Source organism: Anolis carolinensis, unplaced genomic scaffold (genome assembly GCF_035594765.1).
Source record: "Anolis carolinensis isolate JA03-04 unplaced genomic scaffold, rAnoCar3.1.pri scaffold_15, whole genome shotgun sequence".
Taxonomy (NCBI): Eukaryota; Metazoa; Chordata; class Lepidosauria; order Squamata; family Dactyloidae; genus Anolis; species Anolis carolinensis.
In genome coordinates, this window is record NW_026943826.1 from 1,569,189 (window position 1) to 1,590,110 (window position 20,922).

Genomic DNA, 20,922 nt, shown 5'->3' on the forward strand with positions numbered 1-20,922 from the left:
AAGACTGGCAGAAACCAGTGCAGGTGGTCCCGGTGGTGATCGGCACACTGGGTGCCGTGCCAAAAGATCTCAGCCGGCATTTGGAAACAATAGACATTGACAAAATTACGATCTGCCAACTGCAAAAGGCCACCCTACTGGGATCTGCACACATCATCAGAAAATACATCACACAGTCCTAGACACTTGGGAAGAGTTCGACTTGTGATTTTGTGATACAAAATCCAGCATGTCTATCTTGTTTGCTGTGTCATAATAATAATAATAATAATAATAATAATAATAATAATAATAATAATAATAATAATAATAATATAAAATGTTAACAGTAATAAACAGACTAAAGACCAGGCAATGCGGCCTTCCCAAAAGCAGGACCTTGCTGACCATGTTGAGTAGCAAGTAGGTTAGAAATATAATAATAACATTGATAATAATATCAGTCTGCAAAGGCCAGGCCCTGCAGTTTTCTAAGAGACTTGAGGCATTCATTATTCACCCAGCTTGACGGCGGAGTCGGCCAAGCACCGGTCCCACTTCCTCCCCAAGTCGCCCTCCGACGCCATCTTGCTCCCTCTCCCGCCTGCCACTCAAGCCTTCCGCCCGCCCGTATCTCGCGAGAGCCGCCGCCGGCCCGGCTGGGGCGAAGCTTCTGTCGCGAGATCTCGAAGCGCTCCGCTTCCTCTGCCCCGCCCGCCCCGCTGGCGTTGCCAAGAGCAACCGGGATAACTCAAGCCAGGCCTGACCTTGCAGGCTAGGCCCGAAAGCAGAAGGCCAAGGATTTGCTGCAGGCCACAATTGTAAAATATATTATTATTATTATTATTATTATTATTATTATTATCATCATCATTGTATAACACAGCAAACAAGATAGATATGCTGGATTTCGTATCACAAAATCACCAGTCGAACACTTCCCAAGTGTCTAGGACTGTGAGATGTATTATTATTATTATTATTATTATTATTATTATTATTATTATTATGACACAGCAAACAAGATAGATATGCTGGATTTCGTATCACAAAATCACAAGTCAAACTCTTCCCAAGTGTCTAGGACTGTGAGATGTATTATTATTATTATTATTATTATTATTATTATTATGACACAGCAAACAAGATAGAGATGCTGGATTTCGTATCACAAAATCACAAGTCGAACACTTCCCAAGCGTCTAGGACTGTGAGATGTATTATTATTATTATTATTATTATTATTATTATTATTATTATTAATATATTATTATTATTATTATTATTATTATTATTATTATTATTGTATGACACAGGAAACAAGAAAGATATGCTGGATTTCATATCTCAAAATCCCAAGTCGAACACTTCCCAAGTGCCTAGGACTGTGTGATGTATTATTATGATTATTATGATTAATAATAATCATAATATATTATTATTATTATTATTATCATCATTATTGTATGACACAGCAAACAAGATAGACATGCTGGATTTCGTATCACAAAATCACAAGTCAAACACTTCCCAAGTGTCTAGGACGGTGTGATGTATTATTATTATTATTATTATTATTATTATGACACAGCAAACAAGATAGACATGCTGGATTTCATATCACAAAATCACAAGTCGAACACTTCCCAAGTGTCTAGGACTGTCTGATGTATTTTCGGATGATGCTGCAGATCCCAGTCGGGTGGCCTTTTGCAGTTGGCAGATCGTAATTTTGTCAATGTCTATTGTTTCCAAATGCCGGCTGAGATCTTTTGGCACGGCACCCAGTGTGCCCATCACCTAAATCATAACCTAATTAGGTGTTTCATAGGCTTTTCCTTAATCCCTCCTTATTAACCAAGATATTCGCTTATCCAAGCTTCTGACGGCCCGTTTAGCTTGGATAAGTGAGACTCTACTGTACTGTATTTACAAATTTAGCACCAAAATATCACGATATATTGAAAACATTGTCAACAAAAATAGCTTGGATAATCCAGAAACTTGGATAAGCGAGGCTTGGATAAGTAAGACTCTACTGTACTGTATGTACCAATTTAGCGCCAAAATATCACAATATATTGAAAACATTGACTATAAAAATAGCTTGGATAATCCAGAAACTTGGATTAGCGAGGCTTGGATAAGTAAGACTCTACTGTACTGTATTCACCAATTTAGCTCCAAAATATCACGATATTTTGAAAACATTGGCTACAAAATTGGCTTGGATAATCCAGAAGCTCGGATAAGTGAGGCTTGGATGAGACTCTACTGTACTGTATTTATCAATTTAGCACCAAAATATCACGATATATTGAAAACATTGTCAACAAAAATAGCTCGGATAATCCAGAAGCTTGGATAAGTGAGGCTTGGATGAGACTCTACTGTACTGTATGTACCAATTTAGCGCCAAAATATCACAATATATTGAAAACATTGACTATAAAAATAGCTTGGATAATCCAGAAACTTGGATTAGCGAGGCTTGGATAAGTAAGACTCTACTGTACTGTATTCACCAATTTAGCTCCAAAATATCACGATATTTTGAAAACATTGGCTACAAAATTGGCTTGGATAATCCAGAAGCTCGGATAAGTGAGGCTTGGATGAGACTCTACTGTACTGTATTTATCAATTTAGCACCAAAATATCACGATATATTGAAAACATTGTCAACAAAAATAGCTCGGATAATCCAGAAGCTTGGATAAGTGAGGCTTGGATGAGACTCTACTGTACTGTATTTACCAATTTAGCACCAAAATATCACAATATATTGAAAACATTGACTATAAAAATAGCTTGGATAATCCAGAAACTTGGATAAGTGAGACTCTACTGTATTTATCAATTTAGCACCAAAACATTGCAACATTTCCTACAAAAAGCTTGACTTCGTTGGATGATACATTGGATAAGTGCGACTCTACTGTACTTCTCTATTTAATATATTATTTTTGACATTTATTAATTGTTATACCCCTAGGTATTTCCCGCGCAATGGTTCCGCCCAGCCCTCCAGCCTTTCCTCTCTTGCCTCTCCCCCCCTGCATCTGGCGCTCCAATGGTTCCGTCCCAGCGTGCCTCCCCGCTCCATACTTGGCGATAGCCGGCGATCCGCCTCCCGATTGGCTGGGAGAGGCGCGGGGGCGTGGCCTGCGGGGAAACAGGGCTCCGGCGAGCGCTGTGACCCGGATGTGGAACTCCTAGGCAACGGCGGAAGTGGCCTGAGGAGGAGCAGGAGGCGGCGGACGAGGACGGAGGAGGAGGAGGAGGAGGAGGAGCTCGGACAGGCCCCCCAGGGACGCAGCGCCCCACTCCCCCGCCCGACCGCCCGCCCGCCCGCCCGCCCGCCGGCACCATGGTAAGCGGCCCCGCGCGGGACGGGAGCCCGAGGCCTTCCTGACAGGGCGCCTCCCGTTCTAGGCCTAGGCCCAAGCCCAGCCCCAGCTTGTCTGCAGCGAGGCCTGCCTGCCTGCCTTCCATAGGCCTTCCTCCCTCCCGCCCTCCCTCCCTTCCATAGGCCTTCCATCCCTTCCTGCCTTCCGTCTCTCCTTCTCTTTTTCCTTCCTTCCTTCCTGTCAGGTTTCCTTCCTGCTTTCCATAAGCCTTGCTGTTAGCCAGCCTGCCTTCCTTCCTTCCTTCCTTCCTTCCTTCCTTCCTTCCTTCCTTCCTTCCTTCCTTCCTTCCATAGGCCTCCCTGTTTCTTTTCCTTCCTTCTTCCCTTCCTTCCTGCCTTCCTTCCTTCTATAGGCCTTCCTTCCTTCCTGTCAGGTTTCCTTCCTTCTTTCCATAAGCCTTGCTGTTAGTCTTCCTTCCTTCCTTCCATCCATAGGCCTTCCTGTTTCTTTTCCTTCCTTCCTTCCTTCCTTCCTTCCTTCCTTCCTTCCTTCCTTCCTTCCTGTCAGGTTTCCTTCCTGCTTTCCATAAGCCTTGCTGTTAGCCAGCCTGCCTGCCTGCCTGCCTTCCTTCCTTCCTTCCTTCCTTCCTTCCTTCCTTCCTTCCTTCCTTCCTTCCTTCCTTCCCTCCCTCCCTCCCTCCCTCCCTCCCTCCCTCCCTCCCTCCTTCCTTCCTTCCTTCCTTCCTTCCATAGGCCTCCCTGTTTCTTTTCCTTCCTTCTTCCCTTCCTTCCTTCCTGCCTTCCTTCCTTCTATAGGCCTTCCTTCCTTCCTGTCAGGTTTCCTTCCTTCTTTCCATAAGCCTTGCTGTTAGTCTTCCTTCCTTCCTTCCATCCATAGGCCTTCCTGTTTCTTTTCCTTCCTTCCTTCCTTCCTTCCTTTGGCCTTCCATCCCTCTATAAGCCTTCCTACCTTCCTTCTATAGGCCGGCCTCCCTGCCTTCCGCCTCTCCTTCCCTTTTTCTTTCTTTCCTTCTTCCTTCCATAGGCCATCTTTCCTTCCTTCCTTCCTTCCTGTCTTCCTTTCTTCCATAGGTCATCCTATAAGCCTTCCTGCCTTCCTTCCTTCGATAAGCCTTCCTTCCTTCCTGTCAGGTTTCCTTCCTTCTTTCCATAAGCCTTGCTGTTAGTCTTCCTTCCTTCCATAGGCCTTCCTGTTTCTTTTCCTTCCTTCCTTCCTTCCTTCCTTCCTTCCTTCCTTCCTTCCTTTGGCCTTCCATCCCTCTATAAGCCTTCCTACCTTCCTTCTATAGGCCGGCCTCCCTGCCTTCCGCCTCTCCTTCCCTTTTTCTTTCTTTCCTTCTTCCTTCCATAGGCCATCTTTCCTTCCTTCCTTCCTGTCTTCCTTTCTTCCATAGGTCATCCTATAAGCCTTCCTGCCTTCCTTCCTTCTATAAGCCTTCCTTCCTTCCTGTCAGGTTTCCTTCCTTCTTTCCATAAGCCTTGCTGTTAGCCTTCCTTCCTTCCATAGGCCTTCCTGTTTCTTTTCCTTCCTTCCTTCGGCCTCCCATCCCCCTATAAGCCTTCCTGCCTTCCTTCCTTCCTGTCAGGTTTCCTTCCTTCTTTCCATAAGCCTTGCTGTTAGCCAGCCAGCCTTCCTGCCTTCCTTATTTCTATAGGCCGGCCTCCCTGCCTTCCATAACTCCTTCCCTTTTTCTTTCTTTCCTTCTTCCTTCCATAGGCCATCTTTCCTTCCTTCCTTCCTGTCAGGTTTCCTTCCTTATTTCCACAAGCCTTTCTGTTAGCCAGGAGCCCGGTGGCAAAGTGTGTTAAAGCACTGTGCTGCTGAATTTGCAGACTGAAAGGTCCCAGGTTCAAACCCCGGGAGCGGCGTGAGTGGCCGCTGTTAGCCCCAGCTCCTGCCAACCTAGCAGTTTGAAAACATGCCAATGTGAGTAGATCAATAGGTACCCGCTCCGGCGGGAAGGTAACGGCTCTCCATGCAGTCATGCCAGTGGCCACATGACCTTGGAGGTGTCTACGGACAACGCCGGCTCTTCGACTTAGAAATGTAGATGAGCACCAACCCCCAGAGTCAGACATGACTGGACTTAACGTCAGGGGAAAACCCTTACCTTTACCTGCTGTTAGCCAGCCAGCCTTCCTGTTAACCTACCTACCTTCCTTCCTTCCTGTCAGCCAGCCTTCCTCCCTTCTAAAGGCCTTCCTTCCTATGGCCTTCCTTCCTACCTACCTTCCTTCTATAGTCTGGCCTTCCATCCTTCCTCCCTTCCCTCCCTCCCTTCTTCCTTCCTTCCGTCCTTCCTTCCTTCCTTCCTTCTATATAGGCCTTTCTTTCTTCTCTCCTTCGTTCCTTCTTTCCTTCCTTCTATCCATACTTCTATCCTTCCTTGTAATAATAATAATTTTATTTTTATACCCTGCCCCATCTCCCCGAGGGGACTCGGGGCGGCTTACATGGGGCCAAGCCCAGGCAGCAAACAATATAAAACTCAACAGTAAAAACAAATCATAAACAGATAAAATCACATATATCAATACACAATAAACACACTTTGAGAAAATCCTGGGATGGCTCCTAAAAGGGGAAGTGGGCCAGAAAAGTGTAAATAGTTTTGTACGATGCAATTGGGGAGAGAGGTAGGTACCAGGGACTGTTATCCCATTAAAGTGCTAGAGAAGGCATACACCTAAAGACTATGTATGGCTAAGGAGTAAAAATACTATAAAAGTAGAATAAACAATAAGGCAATCCCAAACTAAGGAGATCAGTCACCAAAAGCCTGTTGGAAGAGCTAAGTTTTCAGGCTCTTCTGAAAATGCCTTCCTTCCTTCCTTCCATAGGCCTTCCTTCCCTCTTTCCTTCCTTTCTTATTTCCCTCTTTTCCTTCCTTGATTCCTTCCCTCTTTCTTTCCTTCCATAGGCCTTCCTTCCATAGGCCTTCCTGTCAGCCTTTCTTCCCCATTTGGGCCTGGATTCTGCTTTTGCGGCATCACAGAGTTGGAAGAGATCCTTAGGGGCCATCCAGTCCATCCCTCCTCTTTCTGCCAGGCAGGAGAAGCACATTTTAAGCAGTCCTGACAGATGGCCATCCAGTTTCAAAGCCACTCTTGGACTCTGAGGCAGTGATTCCACTGTTGAATTGATTATTTATTTATCTATTTATTTATTGCAAACATTTATATCCCATCCTTCTCATCACAGGGCGGATGGATAGAAAAGATAGATTGGATAGAATGGATGGATAAATAGTCTAAATAGATAGATAGATTGGATGGATATGTAGGTATAAATAGAAAAGATAGATAAATGATAGAATCTTAGAGTTGGAAGAGACCTCAAAGAGGGTCCTCCAGTCTAACTCTTCTTTCTAATGATAAATACACACAAATGTCTATACTAGACAATGTCGAAGAGATAAGCAAACACTATAAAGGTTCAAAACATAAAAAGAGATGTGACATGTAAAGGCCACAGAAATAGTCAGGTCTCTCTGAGTATAGAGCTATCTTCTTTCTATGTGAAAAAGATAAGCAAATACTATATATATTATATTTTGAACCTTTATAGTATTTGCTTATCTTTTTCACATAGAAAGAAGATAGCTCTATACTCAGAGAGGCCTGACTATTTTTGTGGCCTTTACACGTCACATCTCTTTTTATGTTTTGAACCTTTATAGTGTTTGCTTATCTCTTCGACATAACTCTTCTTTCTGCCAGGCAGGAGAAGCACATTCCAAGCAGTCCTGACAGATGGCCATCCAGCTTCTGTTTCAAAGCCTCTCCTGGACTCCAAGGCTGTGATTCCGCTGTTAGATGGATGGATAGATAGATTGGATGACTGGATAAGTAGTGAGGTTGAGAGGATAGATCAGGCATGGGCGAATGCCTGGAATAGAGAATGGATGGATAAATAGATAAAATGATGCATGGAAGGATAAATATGTAAATAAATAGAATGGATGGAAAGGTAGGTAGATTTTTGTGTGTCAGGAGTGACTTGAGAAACTGCAGGTCACTTCTGGTGTGAGAGAATTGGCTGTCTGCAAGGACATTGCCCAGGGGACGTTGCTCAGATGTTTTGATGTTTTGACCATCCTTGTGGAAGGCTTATCTCATGTCCCCGCATGTAGCTGGAGCTGATAGAGGGAGCTCATCCATTCTCTCCCCAGGTTGGATTCAAACCTGGCACTCTTCAGGTCAGCAACCCAACCTTCAAGTCATCAGTCCTGTCAGCACAAGGTTTTAACCCATTGTGCCACTGGGGGCTCCTATATAGTTTGGTAGTTAGATAGAAAGGATAGATTGAAGGATCATAGACTTGGAAGAGACCCCAAAGAGGGCCATCCAGTCAAACCCCCTTCTTTCTACCAGACAGGAGAAGCACAATCCAAGCAGTCCTGACAGATGGCCATCCAGCTTGTTTCAAAGCCTCTCAAGGCAGTGATTCCATTGTTGAATTGATGAATAGTTAAGATAGATTGAATAGATAAGTACGTAGGTCAATATGTTTATATCTAGATATCTCATCTATATTATTTTATAGTTCTACTAGCTTTGCCCGGCCACGCGTTGCTGTGGCTTATGCTTTCAGAGTGTTGCTCTTTATTTACTGTCCTGATTTTAGAGATTATATTGTTCTGTATTATTATTAATCGCTTTGAATGCGATCTCCTGCTTCTTGGCAGGGGGTTGGACTGGATGGCCCATGAGGTCTCTTGCAACTCTACTATTCTATGATTCTCTATCACAGTAATTATTACATATTATATTTATAATATTATATTATCTGCTTAGAACTGGATTATATGAGGCCCCTTCTTCACAGCTGTATAAAATGCAAACTGAAGTGGATTATATGGCAGTGTGGAGTCCAGATAATCCAGTGCAAAGCAGATAATGTTAGATTATAAATGGGTTATATAGCTGTGTGGAAGGGCCTTGAGTCTACACTGCCATATAATCCAGTGCAAATTAGATAATCTGTGGAACACGCCGAGGCCTAAGTCTGCCTGTCCCCTGGGCTGAGTTGGTTGCTAGGAGACCAAGTGGGCAGCAATCGGATAAAAACAATTATTCTTCTCCCTGTAATTAGGACTTTATTTTTCTTTTCTTTTTGTTGTATCAACCTAGAGCCATGAATGATGGGTTGTGTTGTCAAATTTCGAGGTTGGGGGGGGCTGTTGTTTTGTTGGTCGCCGTGATGCCATCACTCATATATATATATAGATTGAACAGGAGGGATTTCCTTCCTGGAGGGGAGTTCATGCGCATCCCCGTTTCTATTATTTTCTTCTTCTCCTATTTAGTGCTGAATTCTTTTGGGGGTGTTCTTCCCTGTCCTTTTCAGGCTGGTTATGCTTAAATAAATAAAGGATCTCCCCTTCAAAGTTTACTCTTGCTTCCATTCCTAGTGTTGGAGAGGCTTTTTAATGAGAGTGGGATTTATTTCCTAGAGCAATGTCCTGCCTCAAGTACAGAGGAAGAATGGTTTGAGGCTACAGAGAATGTGGTCGCTGTTGCCTGTTTTTTGGTCAAAAGATATTTTACTGCTTGGGCTCCTATTTCTATCGGTTTTATACTAATTTATGCAATGCTTTTGATACAAAATAATGTCCTAGTATGTCCTAGAGGCCTTCCAGTCAGAAAGCTTTTCTGTTTCTGCTTTTTTGTTCCATTTATTGATGCTTTTGTGTGTGTGTGTGGGGGGGGGGGGGCAGAGGATTCCTTTTTCCCTCTTAAGGGGGCTCACTGTATTTATGTATAGAAACTCCTCCTTCATTATTTTTCTGTTTTACTGTTTAATTGCAGAAGCTTGGGGGGGGGGATTTCTTCCTTGGAGGGGAGAATATGCTGGCAAATGGAGATCAAGTCATAATTGGGGATTATGAGATAGTGGTGCTTTATGACTGGCTAGTGATGGTGATAAAGGGGAAAGATACAAACGATATATATATAGTGCCCGGCCACGCGTTGCTGTAGCGAAGTATGGTGGTATGGGAAATAAAGTATTGAGGAATTGGTGGTAGTTAAGGTAAAGGGTAAAGGTGTGGAGTCCAGGTAATCCAGTTAAAGCAGATAATATGGCGACATCCATGATCCAAACCTTTTTCTTTTCCACAACTGTGATGTCTGGTGTGTTGTGTTCCAGAACTTTGTCAGTCTGGATTCGGAAGTCCCACAGTATCTTTGAATGCTCATTTTCCAATACTTTTGCAGGTTTGTGATCCCACCAGTTCTTTGCTACTGGCAGGTGGTACTTGAGGCATGAGTTCCAATGAATCATTTGGGCCACATAGTTGTACCTCTGTTTGTAGTCGGTCTGTGCAATTTTCTTACAGCAGCTGAGGAGATGATCAATGGTTTCATCGGTTTCCTTGCAGAGTCTGCATTTTGGATCATCAGCTGATTTTTCGATCTTGGCCTTAATTGCCTTTGTCCTGATGTCTTTCTCCTGGGCTGCAAGGATCAGGCCTTCTGTCACCTTCTTCAGGTTCCCATTCGTGAGCCAGAGCCAGTTCTTATCTGCTTTTCCTTCAATTTTGTCAAGGAACTTTCCATGCAGTGTTTTGTTATGCCAGCTGGTAGCTCTAGTTTGTAGTGCGGTTTTCTTGTACTGATTCTTTGTCTGCTGTGCTTTGAGGAGTTTCTGATTTTTGACTTCAATCAAAGCAGGTTCTTCACTTTGCTTTACATATTCTGCCAGGGCATGTTGTTCTTCTTTGACTGCTTGTTTTACTTGTAGGAGTCCTCTGCCACCTGATCTTCTAGGCATTATTATTATTATTATTATTATTGTCAAGGAACTTTCCATGCAATGTTTTGTTGTGCCAGCTGTCAGCTCTAGTTTGTAGTGCGGCTTTCTTGTACTGGTTTTTTGTCTGCTGTGCTTTGAGGAGTTTCTGATTTTTGACTTCAATTAAAGCAGGTTCTTCACTTTGCTTTACTTATTATTATTATTATTATTATTATTATTATTATTATTATTATTATTAAGTGAGGGAACACTGTAATGGGAGGCCCCTATCTTGTGGGTCACACCTTCTAACATTCAACAAAGGTTGTGTGACTTTTGGAGTGAGAGGAAGTGCTGAAAACAAGGAAGTTTAGCCCCACCTTGGAGAAATAGACCAGCTTCCCCACACCCACCAATGAGTCACAAGGCAACCCCTGTGGCAAACATCTTTCGCCCAGAATTAATGACTTCTTCCCAGAGGCAGGTGCCCTTATTGGTGTGGCTAACATATCATGCTTAGCCTGCTTCTTGTTCCACTGTTGTGCCCTAAAGCTGAGCCAGAAAAGGGTTCTGTTCTGTTTGACGCAATGGTGTCCATGCTTTGCCAGACCTGCTTCTTGGAGACGGTTAAATGGGAGATGAAAGGGATGGGGATTGGGTCTGTGTATCACTGGTTAACCACTTTCTGAATCCGTTCTGGCAGTTGTAACTATAACTATAGTTGAAATATATGAGACTAGCTGTGCCCGGCCACGCGTTGCTGTGGCGAAGTTTGGTGGTCTGGGAAATAAAGTATTGAGGAATTGGTGGTAGTTAAGGTCAAGGGTAAAGGTTTCCCCCTGACTCTGGGGGTTGGTGCTCATCTCCATTTCTAAGCCGAAGAGCCGGCGTTGTCCATAGACACCTCCAAGGTCATGTGGCCAGCATGACTGCATGGAACGCCGTTACCTTCCCACCGGAGCGGTACCTATTCATCTACTCTCATTTGCATGTTTTCGAACTTCTGGGTTAGCAGAAGCTGGGGCTAACATTGGGGGCTCTCTCCGTTCCCCCAATTCAAACCTGTGGCCTTTCAGTCGAGAAGTTCAGCAGCTCAGCGCTTTAACACGCTGCGCTATCGGGATATTATTTCCTAAAGCTTGTGAATATACAATATTTGTGGGTTTTTTGGAAGCAAGTATGAATGCTTGCAATTAGGGAAAATGATTAGGCTTGCAGCTTTAAAGCCTGGTTGTTTCCTCCCTGAGTGAATTTTTTGTTGGGAGGTGTTAGCTGGCCCAGATTGTTTCCTGTCTGGAATTCCCTTGCTTTCAGAGTGGTGTTTGAGATATTTTATGTACGTCTACTGTCTGTGGCCCTCAGAAAGCAGAGGATTTGGCAGACTTTGGTGATGGGAATACTTTGTTGGGAGGTGTTAGCTGGCCCTGATTGTTTCTTGTCTGGAATTCCCTTGTTTTCAGAGTGGTGTTTGAGATATTTTATGTACTTCTACTGCCTGTGGCCCTCAGAAAACAGAGGATTTGGCAGACTTTTGTGATGGGAATACTTTGTTGGGAGGTGTTAGCTGGCCCTGATTGTTTCTTGTCTGGAATTCCCTTGTTTTCAGAGTGGTGTTTGAGATACTTTATGTGCTTCTACTGTCTGTGGTCCTCAGAAAACAGAGGATTTGCCAGACTTTGATGATGGGAATACTTTGTTGGGAGGTGTTAGCTGGCCCTGATTGTTTCCTGTGTGGAATTCCCCTGTTTTCAGAGTGTTGTTCTTTATTTAGTGTTCTGATTTTAGAGATTGTATTGTTCTGTTTTATTATTGATTTAGCCTTCTAACTGGCAGCAATTGGATAAAAACAATTATTGCTCTCCCTCTAATTAGGACTTTATTTTTCTTTTCTTTTTGTTGTATCAACCTAGAGGCGTGGATGACAGGTTGTGTTGTCAAATTTCGAGGTTGGGGGGCCTGTAGTTTTGTTGTTTTGCCCGGTGCCCTGATGCCATCACTCTTTGATATATATAGACTAGCTGTGCCCGGCCACGCGTTGCTGTGGCTAGGACTTTATTTTTCTTTTCTTTTTGTTGAATCAACCTAGAGCCGTGGATGAGGGGTTGTGTTGTCAAATTTTGAGGTTGGGGGGGCTGTAGTTTTGTTGTTTTATCCGCTGCCCTGATGCCATCACTCTTTTATATATATAGATTTAACCTGTGTGTGCCTTTAAGTCAGGGGTCCTCAAACTTTTTAAGCCGAGGGCCAGTCCACAATCCTTCAAACTGTTGAGGGGCTGGATTATCATTTGAAAAAAATACAAACAAATTCCGATGCACACTGCATATGTCTTATTTGTAGTGCAAAAACAACAACAACAACAAAAGAACAATACAATATTTAAAAATAAAAACAATTTTAACCAACATACATTTATCAGGATTTCAATGGGAAGTGTGGTCCTGCTTCTGGCCAATGAGATAGTCAAGTTAATTAGGGTTGTTGTTGTTGTTGTTGTTGTTGTTGTTGTGTGCCTTCAAGTCATTTCAGACTTTGGGTGAGCCTAAGTCTAAAATTTATTTATTTATTTATTTACTGCATTTATTTACTACATTTGTATCACACCCTTCTCACCCCAAAGGGGACTCAGAGTGGCTTACAAATGATATGTACATACAATATATTATATTATTAGCATAGCACAATATTAGCATTATATATTACTATATTGAACTATACCACTATACTGTAATATGATTAGTAATGTTATATGTAACATAGAATATATAATTAATATTATTATATGGTATTATTATTAGTGTTATATTGTATTATATTATAAAACTGGGGGCGGGGGCCAGGTAAATGACCTCGGAGGGCCGCATCTGGCCCCCGGGCCTTAGTTTGGGGACCCCTGCTTTAAGTGATCTACCAACTTAAGGCAGAACAAAATTGCAGAAGTTCTTCCCAGGAAAGGAAGCCTTAGAGGGTTTTTTTTGCCACTTCCTTCCTCAGAAATAGATCCTACAGCACCTGCTATTCGTTGCAGCCTTTCATCCAGATATAAACCAGAACTGACCAATCTTGAGTTTTCAAGATTATGGAGATTGGGTTATTTAGGTCCTCTTACCAGATAATATTGACCCAGAATTTTTGGATACTGGAAGTTGAGTTGTTCATTCTTTGCTCATATCAGCATTAGGCAGATTGTGCCTTTGGTCCAGTCACAGCCAGAAATATCTGTCTCTGTTTCCAGAGTGTTAAGCGCCTGCGTCGTTTTAGTTTCAAGGACGTACCCTGTTTACTCTGTTTTCTGGTAGTTTGCACTTGAGAGAAGTCTGATCATGGAGAAGTGTGTTTGTTCATTGGAACAGGGAAGCAAAATCTGGAAAAATCCCATCCTATTGAATGATTCTATGTACCTTCAAAGTTGGGGCTTGATCTGGCATAGGAGCGGGCACATCTCCATTCAATTTAAATCCGCGTTTGTGGCAGCTAGTTCCTACCATCCTCACATTCTGCATTCATTTGCAGAAACATTGGAGTAGGACAGTGATGGGCAACCTTTTGCACTTGGTGTGTCGAAATTCGTCAAAAAACCCATCATGACTTGGGTGGTGTGTCATTTTGAGAAAAAAAAACGTAATTTCGCAGTATGTATAGTTTAAATAACAAAAATGTATAATTGTAATATATAACTGTATTTAATAAATCAAAAACTATTTACTACATAATTTACAATAATAATATTATAATATATTGTATATTCATATAATATTAATAATATTATTTTGTAATACAATATAATACTACTAATACTATATAATAGTATTAATTATATATTATATACTAGCTGTGCTCGGCCACGCGTTGCTGTGGCAAAGTGGTGGTGGTATTGGTTAAAAGTTGTTGTGGAATTTTTATTTGATGTTAATTTGTATTTTTTTAATTAATTTTATTGTAGCTTATCTTTTTTATTTATTATATTTTATTATTTTGTATTGTTTTTAGTTATTTTGTTATAGTATTTGATTGTATTAATTTTTTAGTGTTTTTATTATTTTTTATTGTAATATTTGTATTTATTTTATTTTTTATTCTTTTATTAACACTGGGCTGAGTGGGTTGCTAGGCAGCAATTGGATAAAAACAATTATTTCTCTCCCTCTAATTAGGACTTTATTTTTCTTTGCTTTTTGTTGTATCAACCTAGAGGCGTGGATGATGGGTTGTGTTGTCAAATTTCGAGGTTGGGGGGCTTGTAGTTTTGTTGTTTTGTGGGTCGCTGTGATGCCATCACTCTTTTATATATATAGATTACATGTAATATTATTAATAATATTACAATATATAAATATAGTACAATATGGTAAGTTATTGTGCTATGCTAATAATATAATATTGTATGTAAATTTAATTTGTAAGCTGCTCTGAGTCCCCTTCGGGGTGAGAAGGGTGGGATATAAATGTATTAAATAAATAAAAATAAATACCATTATCTCCATGTACAACAATCTATGGTACTTCTTGCATTTTAAGCTTCACAAAGTTTCCATACTGATTTCTCTCTATTCTAGTTTCAATATAGTCACAGATAATGAATAATATAATAATAATATAATACAATAGTAATAATATGATATTATACTACAATAATAATAGAATAATAATAGAGTGATATAATTATAATATAATGATAGAAAATATATTAATAGGATAATATAATAATAGGATATAATAATAATCTCTCTATATATAAATGTACTGTTCATTTGTAGGATGGAGTAAACAAAAAAACAACTGGATGAAATGACACCAAATTTGGCCAGAAAACACTTAACAACCCAAGAGGTGACCACCGCGTGTCAGCAAAAATGGCACTTTTGATGGCTATGACACTTTGGATAACCACTCCCCCCTGATGATATCAACATAATTAGCACTTTAGCCCAGTTTCCTGCAGATCTTATCCATGATTTTATGTGTTTTTATAACTTGTCTTATTGTTGTTTGATTTGATTTGTTTTATTGCTTGTTTTTATGTTGTCGTGACCGGACTTGGCCCCATGTAAGCCGCCCCGAGTCCCATTGGGGAGATGGGGTGGGGTATAAGAATAAAATTATTATTATTATTGACACAACGATGTTGTATGACACAGCAAACAAGATAGTTATGCTGGATTTTGTTTCACAAAATCCCAAGTCGAACACTTCCCAAGTGTCTAGGACTGTGTGATGTATTTTCGGATGATGCGTGCAGATCCCAGCCGGGTGGCCTTTTGCAGCTGGCAGATCGTAATTTTGTCAATGTCTATTGTTTCCAAATGCCGGCTGAGATCTTTTGGCACGGCACCCAGTGTGCCCATCACCACTGGGACCACCTGCACTGGTTTCTGCCAGAGTCTTTGAAGTTCAATCTTGAGGTCCTGAGAGCGGCTGAGTTTTTCCTGTTGTTTTTCATCAATGCGACTGTCACCTGGGATGGCAACATCAATGATCCAAACCTTGTTCTTTTCCACAACTGTGATGTCTGGTGTGTTGTGTTCCAGAACTTTGTCAGTCTGGATTCGGAAGTCCCACAGTATCTTTGCGTGCTCATTTTCCAATACTTTTGCAGGTTTGTGATCCCACCAGTTCTTTGCTGCTGGCAGGTGGTACTTGAGGCATAAGTTCCAATGAATCATTTGGGCCACATAGTTGTGCCTCTGTTTGTAGTCTGTCTGTGCGATTTTCTTACAGGAGCTGAGGATATGATCAGTGGTTTCGTCGGTTTCCTTGCACAGTCTGCATTTTGGGTCATCAGCTGATTTTTCGATCTTGGCCTGAATTGCCTTTGTCCTGATGGCTTGCTCCTGGGCTGCAAGGATCAGGCCTTCTGTCTCCTTCTTCAGGGTCCCATTCGTGAGCCAGAGCCAGGTCTTCTATTATTATTATTATTATTATTATTATTATTAATTGCCTTTGTCCTGATGGCTTGCTCCTGGGCTGCAAGGATCAGGCCTTCTGTCTCCTTCTTCAGGGTCCCATTCGTGAGCCAGAGCCAGGTCTTCTCCTTATCAGCTTTTCCTTCAATTTTGTCAAGGAACTTTCCATGCAGTGTTTTGTTGTGCCAGCTGTCAGCTCTAGTTTGTAGTGCGGTTTTCTTGTACTGTTTTTTTGTCTGGGTTATTATTATTATTATTATTATAGACGTGTCAGTGCTGACACGCGTGTCATAGGTTGGCCATCCCTGGAGTAGGACATTGCCTTATTGAAGAGTAAAGGACACCCAGTACCCTCCTCATCTTAATTTCATCTCAGTGCCCACTAGTTAACTTTTTCTGCGAAAGGGTGATTTCCGATTGTCCTTGTAACTTTTTGCTTGGTCGCAAAGGAAAAGCATCTCAAACTGGATAATCTTTCTTTCTTTCCCCCAGTGGTTTGGAAGATCAGACTCTTTCTATGTTATTATGACAAGCATATTACTTCATTTCCCTAACCCTAACCCAGGGGTCCCCAAACTTTTTAAACAGAGGGCCGGTTCACGGTCCCTGAGTGTTGGGGGGCCGGACTATAGTTTAAAAACAAATATGAACAAATTCCTATGCACACTGCATATGTCTTATTTGTAGTGCAAAAAAACAAAAGAGCCAATGAAATGTTATGGTTTGCAAAGGCACTGTGCTATATTTGTGTGTTAACTGGAATAGCCGATTGGCTGAACCTGCAAATACCTGTAATTTGATTTGAAACTGTTTCTGTTCTGCTGCTGGAGAACCGGTTTGAACAAGTGTTTGTTCAGTGTGAGTCTGTGTGGTGACTGAGTACTGCCTGGCAAAGATGGCTCTGTACTCAGAGAGTCCTTGCTATTTCTGAGGCCTTGTTTGCTACTGGGAAAAGAGGATAAAGAACCAGGACTGTATTCTTCACTGAAACAGATTTATGGACTGAAAAAGGACTGTTTGTGACTGCTGGGTTTCTGTAAGCTCGGGCTGTGGCGCAGACTGGAGAGCAGCTGCAATGAATCACTGCAATGAATCACTCTGACCAGGAGGTCATGAGTTCGAGGCCCGCTCGGAGCCTATGTTTGTCTGTCTTTGTTCTATGTTAAAAGGCATTGAATGTTTGCCTATATGTGTAATGTGGTCCGCTCTGAGTCCCCTTCGGGGTGAGAAAGAAGGGCGGAATATAAAAGTTGTAAATAAATAAATAAATAATAAGCAATCAGAGGGACTGTTGTGAATACCATTGTTCTTTGGATCTCTTGGAATTAGTAAAGTTCTTGTATCATTTGTTTTGCAAATCTGAGTGGTGCATCATTGTTTTGCAGGGTGACTCTGGGCTCACGGGCACACGTAAGAGTTTCTGTTTACCATCTACAATCCGCAACACAAAAGAACAATACAATATTTAAAAATAAGAACAATTTTAACCCACAGAAACCTACCAGGATTGCAATGGGAAGTGTGGGCTTCTTGCTGATGGGATAGTCAAGTTAATTAGGATTGTTGTTGTTGTTAATGTTGTTGTTGTGTGCCTTCAAGTCATTCACACTTAGGGCGAGGCTAAGTCTAAAACCCAGGGTGGGGGCCGGATAAAAGACCTTGGAGGGCCGCATGTGGCCCCCGGGCCTTAGTTTGGGGGACCCCTGCCCTAACCCTTCATTTCCCTTGATATAACTGACTAGCTGTGCCCGGCCACGCGTTGCTGTGGCAAAGTGGTAGTGGTATTGGTTAAAAATTGTTGTGTAATTTTTATTTGACGTTATTTGCATTTTTTAATTAATTTTATTGTAAGTTATATTTTTATTTATTATATTTTATTATTTTCTTGTATTATTTTTAGTTATTTTCTGTTATTATAGTATTTTATTATATTAATTTTTAGTGTTTTTTATTATTTTTTATTGGGTTGCTAGGAGACCAAGTTGGAGGAGCTTAGCCTTCTAACTGGCAGCAATTGGATAAAAGCAATTATTCCTCTCTCTCTAATTAGGACTTTATTTTTCTTTTCTTTTTGTTGTACCAACCTAGAGGCGTGGATGATGGGTTGTGTTGTCAAATTTCGAGGTTGGGGGGCCTGTAGTTTTGTTGTTTTGTGGGTCGCCGTGATTCCATCACTCTTTTATATATATAGAAGATTTGGCCATTCTCCGGTACTAACTCGTTCCATCACTAATGGTTTAGGTGTGCATTTCTAGTCCTTGTAATATGGTATGCCGTGCTCAGTCGTAAAAAGCTAAGCATCCAGTGTAGTTTAGCGCTTGGCTATTTTTAGAGCATTTGATACTGTACTCGCCCATGGAAATGGCTCCTTTTGGAGGAAGCGAAGGGCTGGGGCCAAGTCTTTCTCTCCTTCCTCCACGCCCCTTGGCTTCAAAGCTGACTTAGCACAGGCATTTGAAACCAGAAGTGGAGAGGGCACATGCCTCCATAGGGCTTGCACACAGAGGCATGCAGGCTAAGCTGCCGGGGGCTAACTGTTCCTGTTCAAGATCAGGAAGAAGTCAATCACAAATTTCAGAATGTTGGATGGTTCCAATACAGGCAGTTGAAAGAGTATTACAATAAAGATAAAAATCTGGGATTTGAAGTGAAAGAGAGCTTCTGGGATAAAGTAATGAAATTGGGGGAAAAAACAAATATCCATAATTTATGCAAAATTAATTGAATGGGAGACGGATAAGGTAGCAATTAAAGAAAATATGATCAAATGGGCTAAAAATCTAGGGGAAAAAATTTATCTATTAGAATGGGAAAAGGCCTGGAACTCCAGATTAAAAACTACATCTATATATATAAAAGGGTAATGACATTTCGGTCTAGGACAAAACAACAAAACTACACATCCCAGAAACACTCAACTTGGCAGCATAACCCCTCATCCATGCCTCTACGTTCATACAACAAAAAGAAAAGAAAAATAAAGTCCTAATTAGAGGGAGAGGAATAATTGTTTTTATCCAATTGCTGCCAGTTAAAAGGCTAAGCTCCGCCCACTTGGTCTCCTAGCAATCCATGCAACCCAGGGGACAGGCAGAGTTAGGCCTCACTTAGGCCTCTTCCACACTGCCTATAAAATACAGATTATCTGATTTGAATAGGATTATATGGCAGTATAGACTCAAGGCCCTTCCACACAACTATATAACCCATTTATAATCTTACTAGCTGTGCCCGGCCACGCGTTGCTGTGGCGAAGTATGGTGGTATGGGAAATAAAGTATTGAGGAATTGGTGGTAGTTAAGGTAAAGGGTCCCCTGGGCTGAGTGGGTTGCTAGGAGACCAAGTGAACAGAGCTTAGCCTTCTAACTGGCAGCAATTGGATAAAAACAATTATTCCTCTCCCTCTAATTAGGACTTTATTTTTCTTTTCTTTTTGTTGTATCAACCTAGAGGCATGGATGAGGGGTTGTGCTGGCAAGTTTCGAGGTTGTGGGGTGTTTACTTTTGTTGTATTGTCCGCTGCCGTGATGCCATCACTCTTTTATATATATAGATAGATATTATCTGCTTTGAACTGGATTATCTTGACTCCACACTGCCATATAATCCACTTCAGTGTGCAGTTGGACACAACTGGACTTAATGTCAGAAGAAAACCTTTATCCTTGACTTTAACTACCACCAATTCCTCAATGCTTTATTTCCCATACCACCAGACTTCGCCACAGCAACGCGTGGCTGGGCACAGCTAGTATGCTATAGAATTGAAAGAAAATTGGATTAAAATGTTTTATCGCTGGTATTTGACCCCTCAAAAATTATCAAACTATTACAAAAGAACTTCAAACAAATGCTGGAAATGTGACGATCAGGTGGGAACATTTTTCCACTGTTGGTGGACATGCAAAAGGGCAAGGAGTTATTGAAAGGAAATCCACCAAAAAATACAAGAGATGTTGCAAAGTAAGGTAGAGCTGGACCCAAAGTATTTCCTCTTGGGGATGCTCAATATTGAAAAAGATAAAAATAAAGAAATTCTGTTTAACTCCCCTAGGGCTCGTGGCGGCTTACAAGAAACGCTAAAATCTAACAATTTAAAAACATCTTTAAAATATCTTTTTAAAAAAATCTTAAAAACACTCCCCCAGGGCTCGGAGTGGCTTACAAAAACAGCTAAAATCTAAGCAATTTAAAAACAGCAATAGCAGAGATCAAAAGCCTGCCGAAACAGGTATCAATATTATATGTATACTAGCTTTGCCCGGCCACGCGTTGCTGTGGCTTATGCTTTCAGAGTGTTGCTCTTTATTTACTGTCCTGATGTTAGAGATTATATTGTTCTGTATTATTATATCACAGTAATTCTTACATATTATATTTATAATCTTACATTATCTGCTTAGAACTGGATTATATGAGGCCCCTTCTACACAGCTGTATAAAATGCACACTGAAGTGGATTATATAGCAGTGTGGAGTCAAGATAATCCAGTTCAAAGCAGATAATATAAGATTATAAATGGGTTATATAGCTGTGTGGAAGGGCCTTGAGTCTACACTGCCATATAATCCAGTTAAAATCTGATAATCTGTATTTTATAGGCAGTGTGGAGGAGGCCTAAGTGAGGCCAAACTCTTCCTGTCCCCTGGGCTGAGTGGGTTGCTTGGAGACCAAGTGGGCGGAGCTTAGCCTTCTAACTGGCAATAATTGGATAAAAAACAATTATTCCTCTCCCTCTAATTAGGACTTTATTTTTCTTTTCTTTTTGTTGTATGAACGTAGAGGCATGGATGAGGGGTTGTGCTGCTAAGTTTAGTGTTTCTGGGATGTGTAGTTTTGTTGTTTTATCCTACGCCGAAATTTCATTACCCTTTTATATATATAGATACAATATATTACATTATTCAAAATGATATAAAATATTATATTATA

At 41.3% G+C, this 20,922-nt stretch overlaps 1 protein-coding gene across 2 annotated transcripts in view; it reads left to right on the plus strand.

The window, feature by feature from the left end:
• Positions 1–3,173: 3,173 nt before the first annotated feature.
• The window catches only part of capzb (capping actin protein of muscle Z-line subunit beta), a 92,430-nt gene continuing 74,681 nt past the window's right edge, over positions 3,174–20,922 (plus strand). The window contains exon 1 of one of the 2 annotated variants that reach the window (XM_062965586.1): positions 3,174–3,352. In XM_062965586.1, coding sequence (XP_062821656.1) covers positions 3,350–3,352 — 3 coding nt within the window. In that variant the 5' untranslated portion in view covers positions 3,174–3,349. The remainder of the gene's footprint in view (positions 3,353–20,922) is intronic. The other variant, XM_062965587.1, reaches the window with a different exon arrangement.